At 33.1% G+C, this 23047-nt stretch overlaps 1 protein-coding gene across 1 annotated transcript in view; it reads right to left on the bottom strand.

Annotated features, from left to right (window-relative positions):
- Positions 1 to 22767, bottom strand: part of LOC116869697 (putative uncharacterized protein YKL083W) — a gene marked incomplete at both ends in the record, with an annotated part of 153709 nt that extends 130942 nt beyond the window's left edge. The window contains one exon of the mRNA XM_032861449.1: positions 22733 to 22767. Coding sequence (XP_032717340.1) covers positions 22733 to 22767 — 35 coding nt within the window. The remainder of the gene's footprint in view (positions 1 to 22732) is intronic.
- Positions 22768 to 23047: the final 280 nt, after the last annotated feature.

The following is a 23047-nucleotide window of genomic DNA, read 5'->3' as shown; positions in this document are numbered from 1 at the left end:
TGTTCCTTGAGAGGGTTCTGATGACTGCTTCAATTTCCTTGCTGGTTATATGCCTGTTCAGGTGTTTCATTTCTTCCTGGCTCAGTTTTGGTAGTTTATATGTCTCTAGGATTGCATCCATTTCTTCCAGATTGACTCATTTTTTTCATATAATTGTTTATATTTCTTCAGTGTTGCTTATGATCTCTTGTCTTTCATTCATGATTTTATTATTTTTATTTTGTTAAAGATTTTATTTATTTATTTGAGACAGAGAGAGTGAGCAAGTGAGACAGAGTGAGAGGCAGGAGCAGAGGAGGAACAGATGGAGATGATGTAGCAGACTCCCCGCTGAGGAGGGAGCCTGCTGTGAGCCTTGATTCGAGACTCTGGGTCATGACCTGAGCCAAAGGTGGACACTTAACCTATTGAGCCACCGAGGCACACCTCATTACTTTATTTATTTGGGTCCTTTCTCTTTTCTTTTAGAAAAGTCTGGCCGGGGGTTTATTGTTATTAATTCTTTCAAAGAATGAGTTCCTTGTTTCTTTGATCTGTGCTACTGCTCTTTTGGTTTCTAGTTCATTGATTTCTGCTCTAATATTTATTAATATTAATAAATCTTTGTAAATAATCTATTAATTCTTTCCTCCTCATGGGTTTAGGCTTTATTTTCTGTTCTTTCTCACGTTCCTTTAGGTGTAAGGTCCAGTTGTGTATTTGAGACGTTTCTTGTTTTTTGAGAAGGGCTTGTATTGCTATATACTCCCCTCTTAGGAGTGCCTTTGTATCATCCAAAAGGTCCTGAATAGTTGTGCTTTCATTTTCATCAGTTTCCATGAATGTTCTTAATTCTTCTTTAATTTCCTGGTTGACCTATTCATTCTTTATTAGGATGCTCTTTAGTCTCCATGTATTCAAGTTCTTTCCCAATTTCCTCTTGTGACTGTGTCCTTGTTTGGAAACATTGTGATCTGAATACATGCAGAGAATGTCCCTAGTCTTTTGGTACCAGTTGAGACCTGATTTTTGACCCAGTATATGATCTATTCTGGAGAATGTTTCATGTACACTTGAGAAGGATGTGTATTCTATTGCTTTAGGAGGGAATGCTCTTAATATACCTGTGAAATCCATCAGCTCCAGTGTGTCATTCAAAGCTGTTGTTTCCCTGTTGATCTTCTGCTTAGATGATCTGTCCACTGCAATGAGTGGGGTGTTAAAGTCCCCTACTATGTATTTTATCCATGTGTTTCTTTAGTTTTGTTATTAATTGGTTTATATAATTGGCTGCTCCCATGTTAAGTGCATAAATATTTACAATTCTTAGATCTTCTCATTGGATAGTTTCTTTAATTATGATATAGAGTCCTTCCTTATCTCTTATTGCAGTTTTGGTTTAAAATATAATTTGCCTGATGTAAGGATTGCCACCCCAGCTCTCTTTTGATGTCCATTAACATGATAAATAATTTCTAACTCCCTCACTTTCAATCTGGAGGTGTCTTTGGGTCTAAAAAGAGTCTCTTGAAGACATTATATCAATGGATCTTTCTTTTTTATCCAATCTAATACCTTGTGTCTTTTGATTGGGACCTTTAGCCCATTTACATTCAGGATAACTATGGAAAGATATGAATTTAGAGTCATTGCATTACCTGTAAGTTCACTATTTCTCTATATTGTCTCTGTTCCTTTCTGGTCTATGTTACCTTTGGGCTCTCCACTTGAACTTTCTCCTTTAATATTTCTTGCAAGGCTGGTTTAGTGATCACAACTTCTTTTAGTTTCTCTTCATTCTGGAAACTTTTTATCACTCCTATTTTGAATGATAGCCTTGCTGGATAAAGTATTCTTGGCTGCATATTTTTCTCATTTAGCCCCTGAATATATCTTGCCAGTCCTTTTTGGCCTGCCTGGTCTCTGCGGATAGGTCTAACAGTCTAATATTTCTAGCCTTGTAGATTGTGGACCTCTCGTCCCAAGCTCTCAGAATTTTCTCTCTGTCTCTGAGATTTGCTAACTTCACTATTATATGTCCAGGTATTGACCTATTTTTACTGATTTTTGAGAGGGATTCTCTATGCCTCTGAACTTGAATGGCTGTTTCCTTCCCCAAATTAGGGACATTCTCAGCTATAATTTGTTCCAATATACCTTCTTCCCAGATCTCTCTTCTTTTTTCTTCTTCTTCTGGAATCCCAATTATTCTAATATTATTCTGCTTTATGGTATCATTTATCTCTCAGACTTGCCCCTCATGATCCAGTAATTGTTTATCTTTCTCTTCCTCAGCTTCTTTATTCCCCATCATTTTATCTTCTATGTCACTAATTCCCTCTTCTGCTTCATTTATCCTAGCAGTTAGACCCTCCATTTTTTATTGTATCAAATCAATAGCCTTTTTTATTTCAACTTGATAAGGTTTTAGTTATTTTGTTTCTCTAAAAAGGATTTCTCTAGTGTCTTCTATGCTTTTTTCAAGTCTATAAACTCTAGTTTTTCTGAACTCTAGTTCCAACATCTTACTTATATCCATTACTGATTAGGTCCCTGGCAGTCAATACTGTCTCTTATTCTCCTTTTCGAGGTGAGTTTTTCTGTCTTGTCATTCTTGTTGAAAGTGGTTGCTTTTCTATTTGTAGAATTTCAATAATTCTTTTCTTAGTTCTCTGGTTGAGTTTGCAGGTATTCAGAATGAATTGATAGCTATCTAGCTAAATTCCTGAGACCAGACTAAACCAAGGTCTCTTACTCCTCTTCCATTATGGACTGAAAGCAATTCTTTATATATTTTTGATATTAAATCTTTACCAGATATATCATTCGCAAATATCTTCTCCCAATCTGTAGGTTTTTTGTTTTGTTTTGTTGATTATTTCCTTTGCTATGCAGATGATTTTTTATTTTGATAAAATGATCCTAATAGTTTTGTTGTTGTTGTTGTTGTTCATTTGTTTTCATTGTTCCCTTGCCTCAGGAGACATATCTAGAAAAATGTGCTATAGCTGATATCAAAGAAATTACTACTTGTGCTCTTATCTAGGTTTTTTAATGGCTCCAGTTCTCACACTTCATGCTTTAATACAAAGTCATAAAAATTAAAATGTCCATCTCTCTCACAATATTGACTAAACCCCGAAACTGGAATATGATTAGACAATCATTGTATTGGAAAGTGGAAAGATTGTGTTTTGCTTCCTTCCCCATATTTGTATTCCTTCCCCATAGAAGTATGATTTAATTGTTCCTTAAAGTACATGATTTTTTTTCACAGTTTCTTTATCAGCACTTATTACACCAAACCATAAGTACTTGTTACAGGTCTATATTCCTTAGTAAGTTGTAAGTCCTTTGAAAAGCATATTGTTAATTACCTTTGTATCTGCCATGTGTACAGGTTACCTTTGACACAATAGACCTGAATAAATACTTAAAGAATGTGTAAATGAATAAATATAGTAAATTTCTAATAAGGGTGCTTTTATGTTATTTTTTGAAACAAAAATGGAATTATATTCTGGTTTAAAATATTATTTATAATGAAACATACATAATTAACATTCACTTCTAAACAGTATAATGAATTTGTACATACATAAAAGTAACAATCCCTTGGACAATTAAAAAGCCCTGGGTAAAACTGACCATACAATTATAAAAAGGAAATGAAATTTTTTTCTTTTTGTTTTAAGAAGATTTTAATGTCTTGCCTCCTCCCGCCCTAACAGAAAGATATATAGATGATAGATAGATAAATGGTATACATAGATAGATGATGATAGATGATAGATGATAGATAGATAGATAATATATAGATAGAAAAAAAAAGCAAATATGGGAAATTTTGAAAACACATTTGCTTCTAACTTTTGTTCCATGGCTCCACCTATTCTAACAGAACCACATTCTGATCTCATTCTTTCATTTTTACTGAGAAAATAAATTGATATAGTGGAGGCAGTCAATGAGCTGTTCAGGAAGACATATTATTAATTTTCTTAAATGAAGCTGCTAAAGCTAATAAGATCAATCATTTTATATAAAATAACTTTATATTTTCTCCAAGTCATTAAAATTGTATCAAGAAAGAAAAATGGACTGGATAAATTAATAGAACAAATACTGTTTAGAGGAAAGCGACAGAAAATGAATTTTATCTGATTTATATGTGGAATATTGTCATAAACTGTGTTCTTTAGAAGAAGATGCTGAGGTGGTGCATGATGTGAAAAAATATTTTACAGATTCCAAATTCCGTGAAAAGAAGCAGGACAAATTACTGAAAAATAAATAAATAATAAAATCATTCAAAAGCAAAATGAAGAAAATAATTTAAATTTTGAATTATAATAAAAATAAAATTTGACTTATTTTATTAATTCCATGCTATGTTCTTTTTGAAAGCTTATAGTTTTGAAATTAAATATCAAAATGTTTTGTTGAAAACCCAACTTACCTTAGTATTAAATATTAACTGATTAATATAAATTAATTTATAATTAATATTCATTCCAAAGAAATGCTCTGTTTATGGCTTACACTAACCATTTACTAACATAACTTTAGACATTATAATTGCTAACATGTAATTTAGTTGAGAGGATGAATAAATTATAAATCTATTTAAGTAGGTATTAATACATGTATCAAACAGTAAATAGTTTTACTTTATATATGAAAATGATAAGTGGAATTGAGTTCAACAGATATGTATAGTTAGAATAGCAACAATAAAAATCCTCTGAAGAACACCACAACATAATTAAATATTTTAGTGTTAAAAATAGGAGCTCAAACTTTTCAATTATGTTCACAGATAATTTACTTCCTACACTGTGTCAGTGTTTTTACTTTAGGACCCGAGGGCTGTTACTAATTCTTGTTAATACATAAAAAGTAGCACACAAGAGACACCTTTAAACTCATCTTTGCATAAGTTATACTTTAGTTGGCTTGATTCCTTACATTTTGTTTTTCTTTTACTGAAATCATGTCTTCCCTTGCTTCTGGGTTATTTCCAACTGTGTTCTGCAGCTGTTGGTTCAATTCATGATAAACAGTTGATTACACAGATCATAGAACAAGTTAATCAGTCTGGGACTTTGGTAATGAAAAATAAAGCTTCAGCAAGTTAATATATCAGTCTTAAGTAGAGAAGATATCTAAAACTAATTAAACACTGGTCCCAGTGACAGTGATTTAAGCTCTAGTCCTGAAACCTTTATATTCCTTAGTACCACAGCTTTCATAATGGTAGTGTCAAGTTACAATTTCATCTTTTGAATCAGTATAATTGATCAGTATGAGACAATTACCTTATAAAAATGACCTTGAAATCAAAGTTTATAAAAAGTACAGTATCTTATACAAGAATCCACATTATGTGACCCAATACTTGCCTTTGTCTTAGGTTGCTAATTACTAATAATTTCCATGGGAAGATAAGTTTTTGTTAAGATTTATTTACTTATCTATTCATTTTTTATTTTTATTTTTTTAAAGATTTTATTTGTTCATCTGAAACAGAGAGATGTAGACAGAAAAAGAGAGAGAGAGAGAGCATGAATGAGCAGGAGAAGAAGCAAAGGGAGAGGGAGAAGGAGACTTCCTGCTGAGCTGGGAGCTTGACACGGGACTCAATCCCAGGACCTGGAAATCATGAGCTAGGCTGAAGGCAGCCGCTTAACCATCTGAGCCACTCAGGTGCCCCAGATTTATTTATTTGAGAGAGAGAGGGGAAGAGAGAGAGAACATATGAGCAGGGAAGGGGCAGAGGGAGACAGAGAATCTCAAGCAGACTCCCCACTAAACTGGAAGTGGGGCTCAATCCCAGGACCCAAATCCCCAGACCCTCAGATCATGACCGGAGCCAAAAGTAAGAGTCAGACACTTAACCGACTGAGGCACCAAGGCACCCAGGAGGATAAGTTCTAAGAACTATTAAACTCAGTTTTAGGGAATGTTTAGTACCAGTTTTCTTTGTCATTTTTATGAGAAAAAATAAACTTTTATAGAATCCCCAGATTTAGACTTCTGTAAAGCATATCTTCCAGAAGAACTATAGATGTTTAACTCTTCTTGCAGTAGAGACAAAGAAGAAAGAACATGGAAATTTGTGTTAACTAGATTTGTATCTGCTATAAACAGAATTATTTCTATGACAAATTATTTTGAGACACCTACATCTAACTTAAGTATTCTATAGGTACAAGAAATCCAAAGTTGCAAATTCAACTCAAAATATCTTTGAAGCCAAGCCACATAATGTCTTCCAATGTAATGTTTATGCTCCCATTTGATGATTTTTATTCTTCTTCACATATTTTATATTTTTCTTATGTTACACAGAAGGCCAAATATTGTGTAGTGTCTAAGATACGTGGAGATAGTGAATATCTAGGTACAAATTTTAAATACTGAAAAAGTGGAATCTGATAAATCTGCTTGTGTGTCAGAATATTTAACTGGTTATTCAGCTGTGGTTAGAGACAAGAAAATATGTTAACATGGATAAAAGGTTACAAGCCTATTAGATTTGGTGTTATTTTCTTGTTAGAGATTGCTAGCAATGATTGCCCACCCTCTATGTCTCTCTCCTGTAAGCTCAAAATCAATTGAGAAATCAAACATTGGGGCAAAGAAAAGTGCATCAAAGTGTTGGTATTAATGCCAACAAAGAATGGACTGGAAATTGTGGATTAGATATAGGTCATAGTCAAATATTCTTATAATCTCCATAAATAATTAAATAATTGAAACTTGGGCAATCCAACCCACAGAGATTTTACATCTAAAGTGAAGATACACTCATTATTATTATTCTTGTCTTCCATTACTCAGAATAGAGAGGAAAATGGACTTCCAGATTTATCTCTAGAAGGGACCAAAAAGTGGCACACAAGTCACATAGAAGTAACAGAGTAGATCCACCAGTTTTTCATATTCAACGTACACAGAGAACAGAGAAAGAGCAAAAAAGGAGAGAATGAAGACAGGGAGAGATTTTCTAAATCTTAATCAGTCAACCCATTCTGTCCTGGATCAGAGTGATTAAGACAATGTAAAAAATCATTCTTTATAACACAAGTGTTAGACCAGAAGACTAACCAAATTACACCAAAGAAAATAAAATTAGGTAAAGCCAAGTTTAGACTAAGGCCAGTAAACCTGACAGTTAAGAATTGTGTGAGTAATAGGAGGTGGGATTATGTAGAAAGTAACTATTCAACTTTAACCAGTGTTTGTGTAGGGCGGGAGTACAGCTTTCTTTGTAAACTCAGAAGATGCCCGTCAAGGTGTTCAGCACATTCTCTTACTCTAATCAACAAGGTCAAACATTATTGTCCCCTTGAAATAAAGGTTCTATAGCACCTTAGTGGTATGTTGAAAACAAGAGTATGTTTGGAGTTAGGAAGTTGAAGTAACAGTGAAACCAGAAATGAAAGAGTAGCTTTAAAAAATAGGAAGAAGAAATTTCTAAAACAAATGTAAAACTATACCAATCTTGTAAATTTGAAACAAAAATTTTTCATAATCACCTACAAAATCCTCCAGAAAATATTTTTAAAGTAACATTCCCTAATATTAATTATTTTTAATTTGCTTATATCTCAGGGAGCTATTCAGATCATTAAATTACCAAATTTCTCAGGACTTTAAGATTTCTAAGAATTACACTTGTTGAACTAGAAATTTTAGAAATTTGAACTTTAGAACAGTGAAGATTAATAAAAAGAAAAGGCAAGGAAGAGGTTTTCTTCTTGTAAATCATTTGGACATTAATGAATGAATAGTTATTAGTACAAGAACCTAGATCAATCATGTCACATCCAACTAGTGACTGCCAATCTGCATTAAGGATGTCCCCAATATAGTTTGTTATCTTGAATGTTGATTCAGCGTTTATATGTCGTCTTGATCCCAAATCAATTTTGTTAAAGCAGAATTGATTTTGGATTTGCCTTTACATAAAAGAAACATGAGATTAGTTTCAGTGAATAATCCTGCCTTTCCACATGTCATTCTGAGCTGAGGGCAGCTCTCTTATTAAAACCATGCCAAATCTTAGAGCAATCAATATTTAATTTTTAAGGCTTTACTTTAACCAAAGTTGAAAATGAGATTTTATTGTTTTCTTTTCTTTTTTTTAAAGATATGTTTGTTTGATTGATTTTTAAATTTATTTTTTGATTGATTGTTTATTCCTAATGGCATAGAATTAGCTGTGAATTTTTTTTAAGCAAAGATTTGATTTATTGAGGCTTTTCTTACTTTCAACCTCTAAATTTTCCATTTAAGATTATGCTTGAAAACATGCAGATTTACCTATTAGTTAAATATAATGAGCATTCAGTTCTACTGTACTTTGAATATTCAAGTAACACAATGTATACAGTTAAAATGGTAAACTGGAAAAATGCAACATATGTAACGAAGATTAAGAACTTTACCATGCATATAGATTTAATAAGTAGTTAAAAAAAAAAGGATAAACACATTAATTGAACATGGAAAGAGGGGCCAAACAGAAAATTCACAAGAGAAATAATTGCTGCTAAAGTATGGAGCTCTTGATATGGAACAAAAACTGTACTAATCACTTTAATCTGAATTGTTTCATGTAATTCTCAAATAATCTATTATTAGTATTAGAAATAATACATGATACATTATTGATATTATTGCCATCTCTGGTATCCATAAGATTATAAATCATATGAATGCAAATAGGTAATATATTTTGCTTTTCATGAGGTAATTTAAAAAAGGACACAAATATTTTTTTCACACATCCAACTAACAAAACACAAAAGTAACCAAACCTCATTTAAAGGTAAATCCACATATGGGGAAAATATCCCTTCATAGTTATTGTTTCTGAAAATATGCAAACTTTCTGGACTCCATTTTGAATAAGTAGTAAAAGATGGGTAGAATGTGTACATATAACACTCATAAAATAGTTGTCAAAGCAAGGGACTTTATTTGCAGGCAAAAATATAGTACCTATGAAAATGTTAAAACTGAGATATTTACATATTTTTAACATGAAAAGCATGAGACTTGAGATATCCTCTACTTAGCAGAAACTTCTCTGAGCATACCAGGGAGTTTATGCTGCTGTCCTTCTCTGTACAGAGAATATTTTATTGATTAAAATATCATGATCTACAGAGAAGAGTCAATTACCCATAAAATGAAAGTTTGAAGAATATTGCTGCCAATTTTATAAAGAAATAATTAGACCATGTAATAGACTCCTAAAATATAGAGACTAATAATAATCATTAGACCACTCTCAGAAAAAAAGCATTTTTTCAGAAAAATAACTGTGAGATAATGTTAAAGACATCTATGGTTAAGGAAATGGTTCAAGTGAATTATTATGTGCCATGATCAATTATTTTGCTTATATTTTTTGGTGATCAGAAAATAAACATGAAGAATTATTACAAATATCTTTTCACTAAACTTAGAGATGTATGATATCACTATTTTTTAAAAGAATTTAAGTTTTAAAAAATAATTTGAGTAGAAATATTATATAAGTATACTAGAATGTGAAAACAATCATTGGTAACTAAAGTAAACATCTAAAATATAATTTAAGTTATGCTTAATGCTGCCTTTCACTGTGAGAAGTATTTTGGATTGGATGATTTGTTGTAGTTACCATTTCACCCAATAATGGTGATATGCTCCTGTCAGTCTGGAGTAAATTAGATGGGAGGGTTGATGTATGCAACCTGGCATGAGGAGTACACAATAAACCTTTATAAGATTATACAACCTATCATCATAATTCATTTACAAGTGTGTTTAAAAACATGTTCCTATGTAAACTAGCTATTGGATAGCACACTGTAAAAACTGTTTTATTTTTGTGTTGCGCCAACCCATTCCAGGAGAACAACTGGTGTTCACTGGCCAATAGAAAACATTAATTATTCATTTTTAGAAATTGTAATAAATTATCCTAGAAATGATTGAGGTCAGGTATGTTATATATAACAATAATAACTTGTATCTGTGGGACATTATACAGTTTCCACATTTTACCTTCACACTCTTTGATTAGACTCTTACAATTCTGTAGACAGAATATGTTTGACTCATCTTCCTTCGCAAAAAAGGAAATTGAGATGGAATTTAAATGATTTTGTCAAAATCAACCTTGAACTGGATTTTAGTTTAGGTTTTTTGTCTAATTCATTGCTTTTGTCTTTACAACACATGATCTCTCATTGTTCCCTAACGGTTAAATAGAGGAAGTTTTCAAAATTTCTAACACCTAAGTTATAGTCTTTAAATTTGTGATTGATGGTTTCATCATGCAGGCAGTAATTTCCCATTAGAACATGGATGGATAACAACTGCAATTAAGATTCTTTTTCTGGTCTCTTGAGATTCCCTAGGTGTCTCATTTCATTAGTGTATTTACAGCTACCTAAAATATTACAACAATGGAATTTTGAGAGTCATACATCCCTGGGATTGACATACAATATGTTTTCAAAGTTTGACATTTATAACATAATTTCTTGATGATAGTACCATTATATTTAAGAATAAAATAATGAATGGCACAACTATTGTTATCAAGATGAATTATTGTTCCAAAAGCCCTTTCCCTTATTTATCCTTTGCCCATCTTTAGGAAAACTTGAACTATAATCACAGGGTCAGCCCTGTCATGGTTCCAGGACTAACTTGATCACCTGCAGAAGAGATTTAGCAATGTCCAATATTCTGGAACTTGATTTTAAAATATTATTTTTAGCATCATAATGCCCTGCTTATAATTTGCCTTGAATTGTATGACTTAGGTGTGATTATGTGGTTTTCACTGCATTTTCCTGTCCTGGACCTAGAAGTTGTTGTTTCTGTTATTTTTTTTCCTTTGTAACCTGTCTAATTTTTAAGAATTCTCATGATTATTTAAGTTACCTTTTAAGGTTATATAAAGTTATATAAAGTTCTGGGAGACAATCTCTCTCCAGAGTAAACAGATGAAGATAGATACAGATATAGATTATATAGATAGATGAATAAAACTGACATGTGCTTGTGTGAAGTATGTGTAATGAAACCATTTAAATGATATGATAATGGAATAAGGCTCCATTTCAATGATGAGAGCAGTAAATTGTTTATCTCCTGACTTACTGCTTCACATGGCAGGTGTTGTTCTACATACTTCACACAGAGTAGACATTTTAGTATTCCCAGTAACCTGACAAAGATAAGCGTTATGACTCTGAATTTACAGAAAGGAAATGGAGGTTAAGTAAACCAGAAATGTTACATTTCTAATAAGTTGCAGAGCTGTGATTTGGAGCCAAGTAATCTGACTCAGAGTCAATGAATGTCTTTATTCCTATTCTGTATAAATTCTAATCTGAGGGGCCCCTGAGTGGCTCAGTAAATTAAGTGTCTGTCTGCCTTAGCCTCAGGTCATGATCCCAGGGTGCTGGGATCAAGCTCTGCCTTGGGCTCCCTGTTCAGCGGGGAGTCTGCTTCTCCCTCTCCACTTTGCCCGCTTGTGTTCCCTCCTTGTTATCTCTCTCTCCCTCTCTCAAATAAATAAATAAGATCCAAAAAAAAATTAAAAAATAAAAATAAAGAAATTCTAACCTGAAAGCAACTATTTCTTTTCTCTGTAAAGTGTATCCTATCAATAAGGATCAAAATTAGTACTCATTTCTGTAGTCTAGCTAGTTGTGCCTACCATGTGGTATAAGTCACCTTTCCTTTCCTTCAATTAGGAGATTATTCATTCACTCATTTATTTATTAATGTATATCTTTCCTGAACTTAAATCTTCAACTAATCAGAACTACCTTCTTTAAAAAAAAAAAAAAAGGTATGTTCACATTTATTACACGACATTTCTTTTGAAATTGTCACACTCCTTTTATCAACACAACTTAAATTAAACCTAACAAAACTATGTGATAGACAAATTAGAAACTAATCTCTGCATTCATCCTGATTCAGATTTAAGTATAAACTATAACTTTCCCCCCTTTATTGCTGTGTAAACAACATTATTTTACAAATTTATGGGTACATTCTATTCTATTACACATGGGACAACTTTTTAAACATCTTTTCTTTTTTTCTGGCTTCTATTATGACTATCTTGAATAATGATTTATGAACATTGAAGAAATCTACACCATGCATATAGAAGTCATGTTCTCTTCATAGCATATCATTGCAATCTATAATTATTCATTATGACACCTTCATTATCCAAAATGATTTCAGTGAAAAGTGTTGTGCTATGGATACTTGAAATCCCCAGTTGATTTTGAAGGTCAATCTCCTTTGTTTTTCATAGAACACTTTATAACAAGTATTAGAAAGTTTACTAAACATAATTTATCTTTCTGTGATAACTAAGAATCTGTAACAGTAGTGTCTGATATTACACATGATGTCATGTTGTGATGTCGTCAGGTATACTGAATGGCTGTCCCTGTGCTCAGCTTTTCATTTCATTCAAAGCCTCAGGTCATTTGTGTACCTTTAACACAGTTTCTCCGTGGGACTCATTGAGATCTCTAGTGTTTCTTTATCCTGGTCAGCACTGTGGTTTAGTGCCCTGTTCAAGAACCTTAATTGTTCTAGTCAGAACGCTTCTCTTTTTCTTCTCTATTGTATACTTTTTTTTTTTTTTTTTACTAATTTCCAAGTCCTTCTGTACTAAATGTGAATCTGATGGACAAATTTTGAGTCTGTGTGTTTAACTTAACACTTAATAAAGCTAGAATGATGAGCAGGTTGTGAAGACATTTCAGAGCTATGAGCTACATAAAATTACCAAGTAGTGATTTAACTGCTTTTCCCTTCTGCCTCCTTGCTCCCTTTGCACTTTGCTACAAATAACATCTAACCCAGCAGGACAATGCCTTGATTTGGAAACATTCTTGTCCATGACTCCAAACCACTAGTTTTGGTCTATAAGTATGGAGACAACATAGAGTAGTGGTTAGACCCATAAACTCTGGAGCAAAGTTCCTTGAGTTTGAAGCTCAATTTTCCCACTCATTGTGTGACTTCGGAAGAATATTCTTGTCTCAGTTTCCCAGGTCTATAAACTGGGGGGTGATGATTATGATAATGTTAACTCACTTATAGCGTGACTGGATTTAAAATAGTTTAACCATGATAAGGAATTTTAAGAATCATTAGCACAATTAAGGACTGTGAGTACTGGGGATTATCGATAGCTCTACACTCATTCCACAGTCTCCTTTGCTGCATATTCTCTGTCCTTCATTTAAATGTTTATAATATTGGGACGTCTGGGTGGCTCAGTGGGTTAAAGCCTCTGCCTTCGGCTCAGGTCATGATCCGAGGGTCCTGGGATCAAGCCCCACATCGGGCTCTCTGCTCAGTGGGGAGCCTGCTTCCTCCTCTCTCTCTCTCTGCCTGCCTCTCCGCCTACTTGTGATCTGTCAAATAAATAAATAAATAAATAAAATATTTAAATGTTTATAGTATTTTAGAGTTACATTGGTGAACTTTTTAATTTGTACATTCTTCCATAGAAGACTTCATTAAGTATGATGAGTTTAAATGATATCTATGTACTTATGACTCTCACTGTTATTGTTAATGCTTGGTAACACAGTTTATAGCAATTATTATCTTCTGTCTGTTCAAGGATCTTTTTCCTTTCCAACCCCATTTTTCTCCCTGACAATAAGCAATCATACAATTTGTTTAGTACACATTTTTATATTTTATAAAATGTTCATATATGTGTATTTCTAAATAAGTTACATTATGCTATATATCTCATTGCTTCTAAATTTTCCCATTTTTTTTCCTACTGAATTCTATGCTTAAGAGCTATGCTTATTGATCTGTGTACATCTAGTTTGTTACTTCACCTTGTTCCAATGTGTGTATCTACCATTTGCATCTAACCACACTCTTATTTTTTTTCTCCCCGTGATGAACATTCATATCACCTCTAATTCACTGAAACTCTCAGTACATATGCAGTCAACATGCATGTATATATCTCTACAGATCACTGAAATAATTTATTTGGAATATGTAGGAGAAGAATTTCTGAGACATCATTTTGCAAATATGATTATATCATTTACATTCCCAAGATCAACATATGTTGTGAACAGCATCTGGCAATATCCAACTTTTTAACTTTTGCCAGTCTAATAGCTAAAAAGTGATAGTTAGTCTTAATTTACATTTTCTGGTTGTTAAAGAGCTTGAGAATTTCTACATATGCTTCTGTGTCTTCTTTTAAGACATAATAGAAGTGCTAAAATATAAAACTATCTATTAAGGAAAAAGAGAGTGCTCCAGCTTAATAGATGATTTGAACAACAATACTAAACATTTAATAATACCATATGTGTGTAAATGTAATATTAGGGGGTGTTGGGTGGCTCAGTCAGCCTTGGGGTCAGATCATGATCTCAGGGTCCTAGGATTCAGCCCTATGTCAGACTCTCTGCTCAGCAGGGAGTCTGCTTCTCCCTCTCCCTCTCACTTCTCTCTCTCTCTTTCTCAAATAAATAAATAATAAGTCTATTAAAGATGTGGAATATTCGTGGTAAGAACTCTGCAAACTATCATTCTAAAAAAACAAAACAAAACAAAACAACAACCACAATAAAGAACTCTTAAGAAGACCTCTTGCCATAGGTTTCAGTTCGGTTGGAAAATGTGACTATTTCAATGAAAACTGATGCACGTCTAGATATTCTCGGCAAATTACTTTTTATTACTCTTCTTCTTCCTCTGTGGCTCAGTAGTGCAGATAAAGAAGTATATATTGCATCCAACTTGACAAGCTGGGTAACATTTCTGACTTCTACTGTAAAGCATAGTTCATTTCCCAGTAACTTTCTCATTCTTATTAATTACAAAATGAGAAGAAAACCTTAAACACTGTTCATCTTCACATCAAAATATTTCATGATTTATTAGAAAAAGGAAAATAATAAAGGAAACTGTGATCTGAAGAAAACTAAGTGCTTGAGGTATTCACTGAAATGCAAGTAAAGTAGGTAGATAAAAGATAATATTGGTCCCATTAATTCCTTCTCTCTCTCTCTCTCTTTTTTTTTTTCACTTACCACCAGTTCTGCACTGATTCTTGTTTTCTTTTTTTCTTCTAATTTTATTTTCCAACTCTAAAATAGTTCCCATTCTGTGCCATGAGATTTAGCAATAAGAGACACATAGGAAATAAAATTAGCTTTCAATTCAGTTTCAAGTGTACAAACAAAGCAATTTTTCCTAAAATGTATTATCTTTATAAATTTATAGGATATTCAGTGCTGTTTCAACTCAAAGGATAATGAAAAAAAAAATTTCTCTATCAGTTTTAACTCCCTAGGTTATTTCATTAAAGCCTCATGACTTTATATATCACCATTATGCTGAATAATCCCAAATTTTTGTGGCAGTCCTGATGGGTTCCCAGACCTTCACATTCATACATCCAGCTGCCAAGTCCACATGCTTCCTTCATCCATAACTGCCTTCTCAAACATAAGACATAAAACATAATCTTGGTTTCCTTCCTGCAACTCTGAACATTCTCCAGTCTTTAGCATTTTAGGAATTGACATTATCATCACTAATTTGCTCAGGTAAAAAATTCTAAGAATCATCTTGGATTTTCCTCATCCCTTCAAGCATTTCATCCTGTCTTTAGGAAAGTCTGTCCTCCAGTGGTATATAGAGAGGAGTGAATCATGCCAAGACCCCAGGAAGAGTAAGTGCACAGGTAAGGCTTGATTTTTTTGTTTTTGTTTTTGTTTTTTGGTTATGTTCTGTTTACATAATGTAGCATAGTAAGTGTCAAACGGTGTTCAAACAATAAATAATTGTTGCACGAACGGATTAGTTGATCAAACAAAATGTGAAAATATTTCTTAGCTTATTTAAAGCTATGCCTTTGAAGATTGGTTTGTTCTCATGTGAAAAATATATAAAATATTTTAAAAGTTAATTTAGTGATTAGTTTAGTTCTGGTTTAGACTAAATGAATACTTTCTAGTATACTACCTAACTATATTTAGGCTTCTTCATGACAATGACTGCGTCGCTCATTCTACTCTATACTTGAGATAGTATCTGCCATTAGCATGTTACATGTTCAGTAGATGCTTACTGAATAAATTAAGGGGCCAATGAATTACACTAGGTTTATTTAAAGGCTTTGTTCACAATTACACTTTCATTTAAACTATGTTTTTATTTAGTTAAGTAATTATAATAAATAGAATCATGGAATTATAGAACACAAAATAATTTTAGGACTATGTAATTCAACATCCTTACTTTAGGGATAAGAAAACAGTGTTTCATAGAATTTGTTTCATTCTTAAGTCTTCATATTTACTTATTATCAGACCAGAAGAGAAGTGAGGCTTCCTAATTTCTGGACAAGAGTTGTTGCCAATATTTTTCCATTTTTTTTTTTTTTTTTTTTTTTTACAGAGCTAAAAACAAAGATGTATGAATATTCAGGAATCTCTTCTGAATATTTGAAAATAGAGATCAGTGGTAACATAAACTGCAGTGGGGGTGATTTGTTTGAAGCAGCTAAGAGATGCTAATTGTCTGAAATTATTATTGCCTGTATTCATTATATTGAAAATGAATGCAGAAGATAAAAATGGATATAAAATTGAGCATCTGGGAGGATAGTAATGGATGTTAGGCAGCTGAAAATAAATGAGTGCTTCAATGACCAAACTGATTCATTTTCATAGTGTGTACTAAAAAATAAAATGTTAACAATTAAAAAGTGTGGTCATAACCAGTATAAGAAGAATTTAATTGGTTAAATGTGGGAATCAGTTGGAATGTAGGAAGTGTAGGATATATCATTTTGAATTTGTCATTGTTCTTTATGTCCCAGCTCCGGGAATGGGGAACAGGAAGAAGTGCTAATAGGGCACCATAATGCACTCAAAATGGTTGTCTTCTTGTTAGCCTTCTTCTTAGAAGTGAATTCTTCCAGAACAGCTTCTAATTGTCCCTTCTCAAAACAATGGTTTCAACATGTGTAGCATTACCTCTAGTGTTGAGGAAAAACAAAATAATTTCCTGGAATGCAATCATTCAGACAGACATAAACCTATGGCTGTCAAAATAGGGAAGTCTAATCAGTGTTAAATGGGACTATTGGCCAACCATGGTGGTCCTGAATTTCAAACTAGAAATCTAAGATGTAATAAATAATTAGTTGCAAGTAGGGTAATAATTAGAAATATAGTGACATCTTTTCTCATTTGCATTTTTTCTGAAGGTTACATTTTTCCTAGTCAAAGCAAGATACATGGCTAAGTTTGAAATGATGGGGAATTTAGATCATCACCATAGAAGTAAAAAATGAAAATATAGGGGTGCCTGAGTGGCTCAGTGGGTTAAGCCTCTGCCTTCGGCTCAGGTCATGATCCCAGGGTCCTGGGATCAAGCCTCACATCGGGCTCTCTGCTCAGCAGGCAGCCTGCTTTCCCTTCTATCTCTGCCTGCCTCTCTGCCTACTTGTGATCTCTCTTTCTGTGTCAAACAAATAAATAAAACCTTTTAAAAAATGAAAAATATATTAATAACATCCAGGTTTTGACATTCATATAAAGTTTTGCTGTAAGGCAATATGGTTGAAAGACTGTGTAGAGAACAAGAGAAAGCAAGGTTTTTCTAGGTTGTTTTAAACATTAGAAATCAGGGCAAGAGAACTCAAATAGCATCTGTGATAGATATAGATGATAGATGATAGACAGATGATAGATGATAGATAGATAGATAGATAGATAGATAGATGATAGGTAGATAGATAGATAATACACTTTTAGCACATGAAGGTGTTTAAAAGTTGAAACATTAAGCCTGACTCCTCTGTTCTTCATGCATTGTGGGGAAAGGAGTTGAGGACAAAGGCATAGGACTTTTTTTTTTTTTTTTCCTTCAGCTGTATGAGAGGAAATGTGTTAGGTATGTCAAGTACAACCCAGAAATAAAGAGTTCTTGTTCATATTTGCATGCAGATTCTACAGTGAGATTACCTCACAAACTGCTCCTACCCCAGCATGGAGCAGTGGCCATGCCAAAGTCAACAAAGAGATAAAGCATGTTTGGGCAGAAAGAGAGCTAAAAATTTCAGTTTCCAGTGCTTAAGTGGGACTTGGAGGGCCGGTACTAAGTTTAGTTAACGGGCTTGCCTTGGAGTCCATGGAGCAAGGCATGTAGAAAATCTGTAGCAGAGGCTTGGAAAACCAGCTAAACCAAGAGTTCATACCGTGTATACCAAATTCTGAAGTGGCCTAAAATGCTAACAAGCATTTTATCAAGACCCATCTTAATGCAAATTGGACAATAATATCCACAATACCTAACAGTTGGGGGCGATTCTCCGTGGTGTTTCTACATGTCTTATAATAGGCTTTGTACTGGATTGTTTTGTTATGGATGTTTGTGCAGCAAACAATAGTTTGTGGAGTTTTGGAGGCTGGAGATAGTGTCTCCATTTTATGGCAGACAGTAAATTTGTTTACTAACCAATATTAATAAAGATAAAGAAAGCCTCCCTGCCTCCTTTGTTTGTAATCCAGAGTTATAAAAATATCTCTCTTTGGACAAGAGGAAGACAAGGTTGCTGGCAATCTTCCTACAAGATTGGAGGTTTTCTGATCTCAGAGAACCTCAGCTAAGAAACACAGTCCCATGTGCACAGATGTGACTGAGACCCCTCTGTATCACCCCCGTGTGACTTGAGGAAGGAAAAGAACAGATACAGACATGAAACTCAAGCTGCTTATTGTGCTTTGAGTAAATCCATGAGTGCATTGTTTCTTTCCTGACTGAAGCTATGGAAGAGTTGACTTAACAGCTTCCTGTGTCTTAGGGATTATTTAACTGTTTGACACTAACCAAGCCAGAAGACCAAACCTAGAAATGTAGAAGCTGCAAAATTTATCTACAAATGTTAATACAACTAGTACCTATCATGCAGATATGAAATATTATCATAGAGACAAAGCAGTTAGCAGAAGTTTTACAGATCTGAGGACCCCCTTTTCTGCTACCTTGAGCTTTGCTACTGTCACGTCCTCCTCTAATCATGCTGTCACTGTAGTTTGGTAAAATGTTATTGAGAAGGGCATGAATTGTAATATCTGAAAGACCTGGATTCAGAAGTCAGTTCTGGACTCCAACTGCTATTGGCAAATTGCTTGATCTCTTGGACACTCACTGTTTTCATGTGTAAAATAGGGTTAAATAATGCATTTTTCACAGCATTATCATGAAGATAATTTATTTTAAAAGATTTTATTTATTTATTTATTTATTTGAGGGAGAAAGGCGGGGAGAGAGAATGAGCTGGGAGAGGGAGTGAGAGAAGACGAATGAGCAGGGAGCCCATCCTAGGGCTCAATCCCATGACCCTGAGCTCATGATCTGAAGGTAACCAGTTAACCAACTGAACCAGGTGCCCCGTGAAGAGCAATTTTTTTTTTTTTTAAAGTTGAGGTGCTTCACTAGTAGCCTCAGAGATGTTCTTTAAAATAAGTTTGAATTTTTAAAAAAAAGTGATTTGTTTTTTTAAATAAATTTTTAACATATTAACTTAGCTGCCATTCTACTATATATGCTAAATTAAACAGATGTTCTTTAAAATAAGTTTGAATTTTTTAAAAAAGTGATTTGCTTTTTTAAATAAATTTTTAACATATTAACTTAGCTGCCATTCTACTATATATGCTAAATTAAACAGAGAGTTTTCAATATTATATCACTGGTCTTCACTGTAATTCTGTGAGGTAGGTGTTCTTAACTCCTATTTCACAGATAAGAAAATTGAATCTTTAAACATTAACTAACTTGTCAAACATTATCCAGTTAATAACCCTTGAAGTTGAGTTTGAACACAGGTCTCTATGTTGCAAAATCTATGCTTTCTCCATAACAGTTTTACTAAACTATAGTATTTTAAAAAATGGCGGGGGGATGCCTGAGTGGCTCCTGGGTAGCTCAGTGGGTTAAGCCTCTGCCTTAGGCTCAGGTCATGATCCCAGGGTCCGGAGATCCAACCCCACATCATGCTCTCTGCTCAGCAGGGAGACTGCTTCCCTTCCTCTCTCTGTGCTTGCCTCTCTGCCTACTTGAGATCTCTGTTTGTCAAATAAATAAATAAAATCTTTTTTAAAAATGTGGGAAATTGATAAAAGAAAAATCACCCAAAATCTTACCAGATGATTACAGTAATCACTATTCTTTTGACAACTATTTGCATCATTTAATTATTATAAATACTTCTTTGATTTTTTTTTTTAGTCATCAAAATATCTATCTAGTTAGAAATGTTTTGGACCACATCATTTTTATTGATATGGAACTCTTATTTAACATTATATTTAACTTCAAAATGTTCATTTTTTTCAACTATGGAAGACATGATTTTCTGGAATTTATTTAGGAAAATTTAACTTTAATTTGCTAATTAAAATTTAAAAATGAAATCAGAAATTTATCCACAATGAATACTTCACCTCTTCTTTAGTGATTTAAAAAAGAAGCAACGTCAGTTTAAAGTAAATGGGAATGAAGAAAGAAATAATATACTCTCTGACATTAAAAAAAATCCTCTTATTCTAAGAAGATACAATGAGTTAGTTCTTAGTAATAATTTTAAAAGACAGCTCATTTTAAAGGACGGAAGAGAATAAAACCTACCTTTCTGGAGAATTTTTAAAATCAATAACCAAAATTATGGTGTTCTCTCAAAATACAAACCAATCCCTATTAAACATGAGAACAAAAAAAAATGAGAACAAATATTTTGAAAAGAATTATTTCATATATTCAATAGAACCCTCGAAAGGCAAGGTATATTGCTATATATTAATTTATTGAAACTCTTGTTATGACAGATGTTATGTAAAATTATTCTCAGCCTGTTCACATTTAAAGGTAACTAAACTTCACAGCTTGAAGATTTGAAGCAAAGAACAGGCTATCTCAGGAGAATAATAAAACTAGAGAGGCCAATTTGTGAAGGGCATTGGTTTCTACAGACTATTGTAAAATAGACTGCAATAGAAAAATTATTCAACATTGTTTTTGTATTTCATTGATCTTTCCAGGGATTTAGACAAAAACACAATTTTGGAAATTTTCACATTAAAGATACTCCTTATCCTTATAATTATTTATGTTTAATATAGATATCCATTTTTGCTTTACAGCTGATTAAACATTAATATGTTCCATCATTTTTAATAGCTTACAACTGTCTTTTGTAAGAGCTTTCAATATCACATCACTTAAACATGAATGCAGGTGATCAGTCTCAGAAAATACTCTGATGTAAATTTCATTTCAATCAGAGATTATAGATTGAAAATTGTAATAAATGGAAACTCCCACTTCAGCACAACTTGTGGAACTTGCTTAAGGTTTGCAACATCATGTGCTTCACACAACAGGTGAAATATCTTAATAATTTCATTGTATGAAATTTTTACCATAAGGTATTTTTCAAAAGCAATTTATTCAGCAGGTATTTAATGGGATTCTATATGCCAGGCATTTTTAGAGGCATTTTAGCATTTTAGCATTAAGACTGATAAAATGTCTCCCAACAATGTACAAATAAGGAGGTAATTATATAACAAATCAGGAAATGAGAAGTCCTACAGAGAAAAATAAAGCCAAGAAGGAGTACAATGTTATTATGATCCTATATAACCTGACCGAGAATGTCCAGATGGTAAAATAACATGTGGACAGGAACATAAAAGAAGTATATGAAAAATCACATAGAACTCTGGAAAAAGAGTATTTCAGGCAAAGAAGCTCTAACACCAGAGGCCAAAGTAGCTTGAGAAGAAAAAGTAAGAAAGAAAGTTAAGATGAAAACAGAGAGGGAGTAGGGGAAGGTGATTTGCATTATGTAAATATCATAGTCCATAGGAGGATTTGGATTTCAGTTTGAGTGAAGTGGGTTTTCAGCAGAGGAATGATATGTGGAGATTTATCTTTTAAAATGAGCACCTTAACTGTTTTGTGGTGTAGCCTATAAAAAAAAAAAAGGACTAGTTCTGGGAAACTAAACAGGATGTCATTGTAGCAATCCTATTGAGATACAGAGCTTTCTTGAACCAACATGATATGGACTTATAAACTGAACTCAGTAAGACTGCTGGTTGATTTCCTGTGGGGCATTGTAAGCAGAGACAACAATTTAAGGGATTTGTGATAAAGATGGGAATATAAATGGAGAATGGTGGAGGCTAAGGAAGTTTTTCTTTTCATTTCTTCTTTAAAATGAGAGGTGTCAGACATTATTTGTATTGTCTTGGGGAATGATCCAGTAGACAAGAGGAAAAAAATGATGATTCAGAGAAAATGGAGACACTTAATGTAATATCCTTGTGGAGGGAAGATGGGTTAAAACCCAGAGCAAGAGTGCATTGCTGACCTTATACAGGTTCAAAGACAGTCCATCCATTGTACTATCAGAGAAGCCTATGGTTCAGAGGCAGATGGTAGTTTTAGTATGAGTTTATGGGTAATTATTTTTCCAATAGTTCTTATTTTCCAGAAGAAAAAAGAAGGAATGTCATTAACTGAGAGTAAACGATAGATGCTGTGTCAGAAGTATGACAAAAGGAAAAGCATGAAATAGGCATGCAGAAAGAAGAAAATTTAACAATTAGGGGATAGGATCAAACTGGTAGGTAGCACTAACATATATGTGTGTGTGTATATATATATATATATATATATATATGTATGTATAACACACACATATACATAAAGTATTCTATTAAGAATTATGAGGAGGGATTATGAATACATTTTTATGTCATGTGGGACTTAGAAAAATTTAAAGAAATAGAAACCCAAGTTTGAGTTTTCCATATTCTATGTTAGGGCAGCTTTCAAAAAAAGCAATTTCTGTTGGGTATTAAAAAGGGCACATATTGCATGGAGTACTGGGTGTTATACGCAAACAATGGATCATGGAACACTATATCAAAAACTAATGATGTACTGTACGGTG

This window comes from Lontra canadensis, unplaced genomic scaffold (genome assembly GCF_010015895.1).
Source record: "Lontra canadensis isolate GAN:19392208 unplaced genomic scaffold, GSC_riverotter_1.0 scaffold1, whole genome shotgun sequence".
Lineage (NCBI taxonomy): Eukaryota > Metazoa > Chordata > Mammalia > Carnivora > Mustelidae > Lontra > Lontra canadensis.
This window is presented reverse-complemented; position numbering and strand designations above follow the sequence as displayed.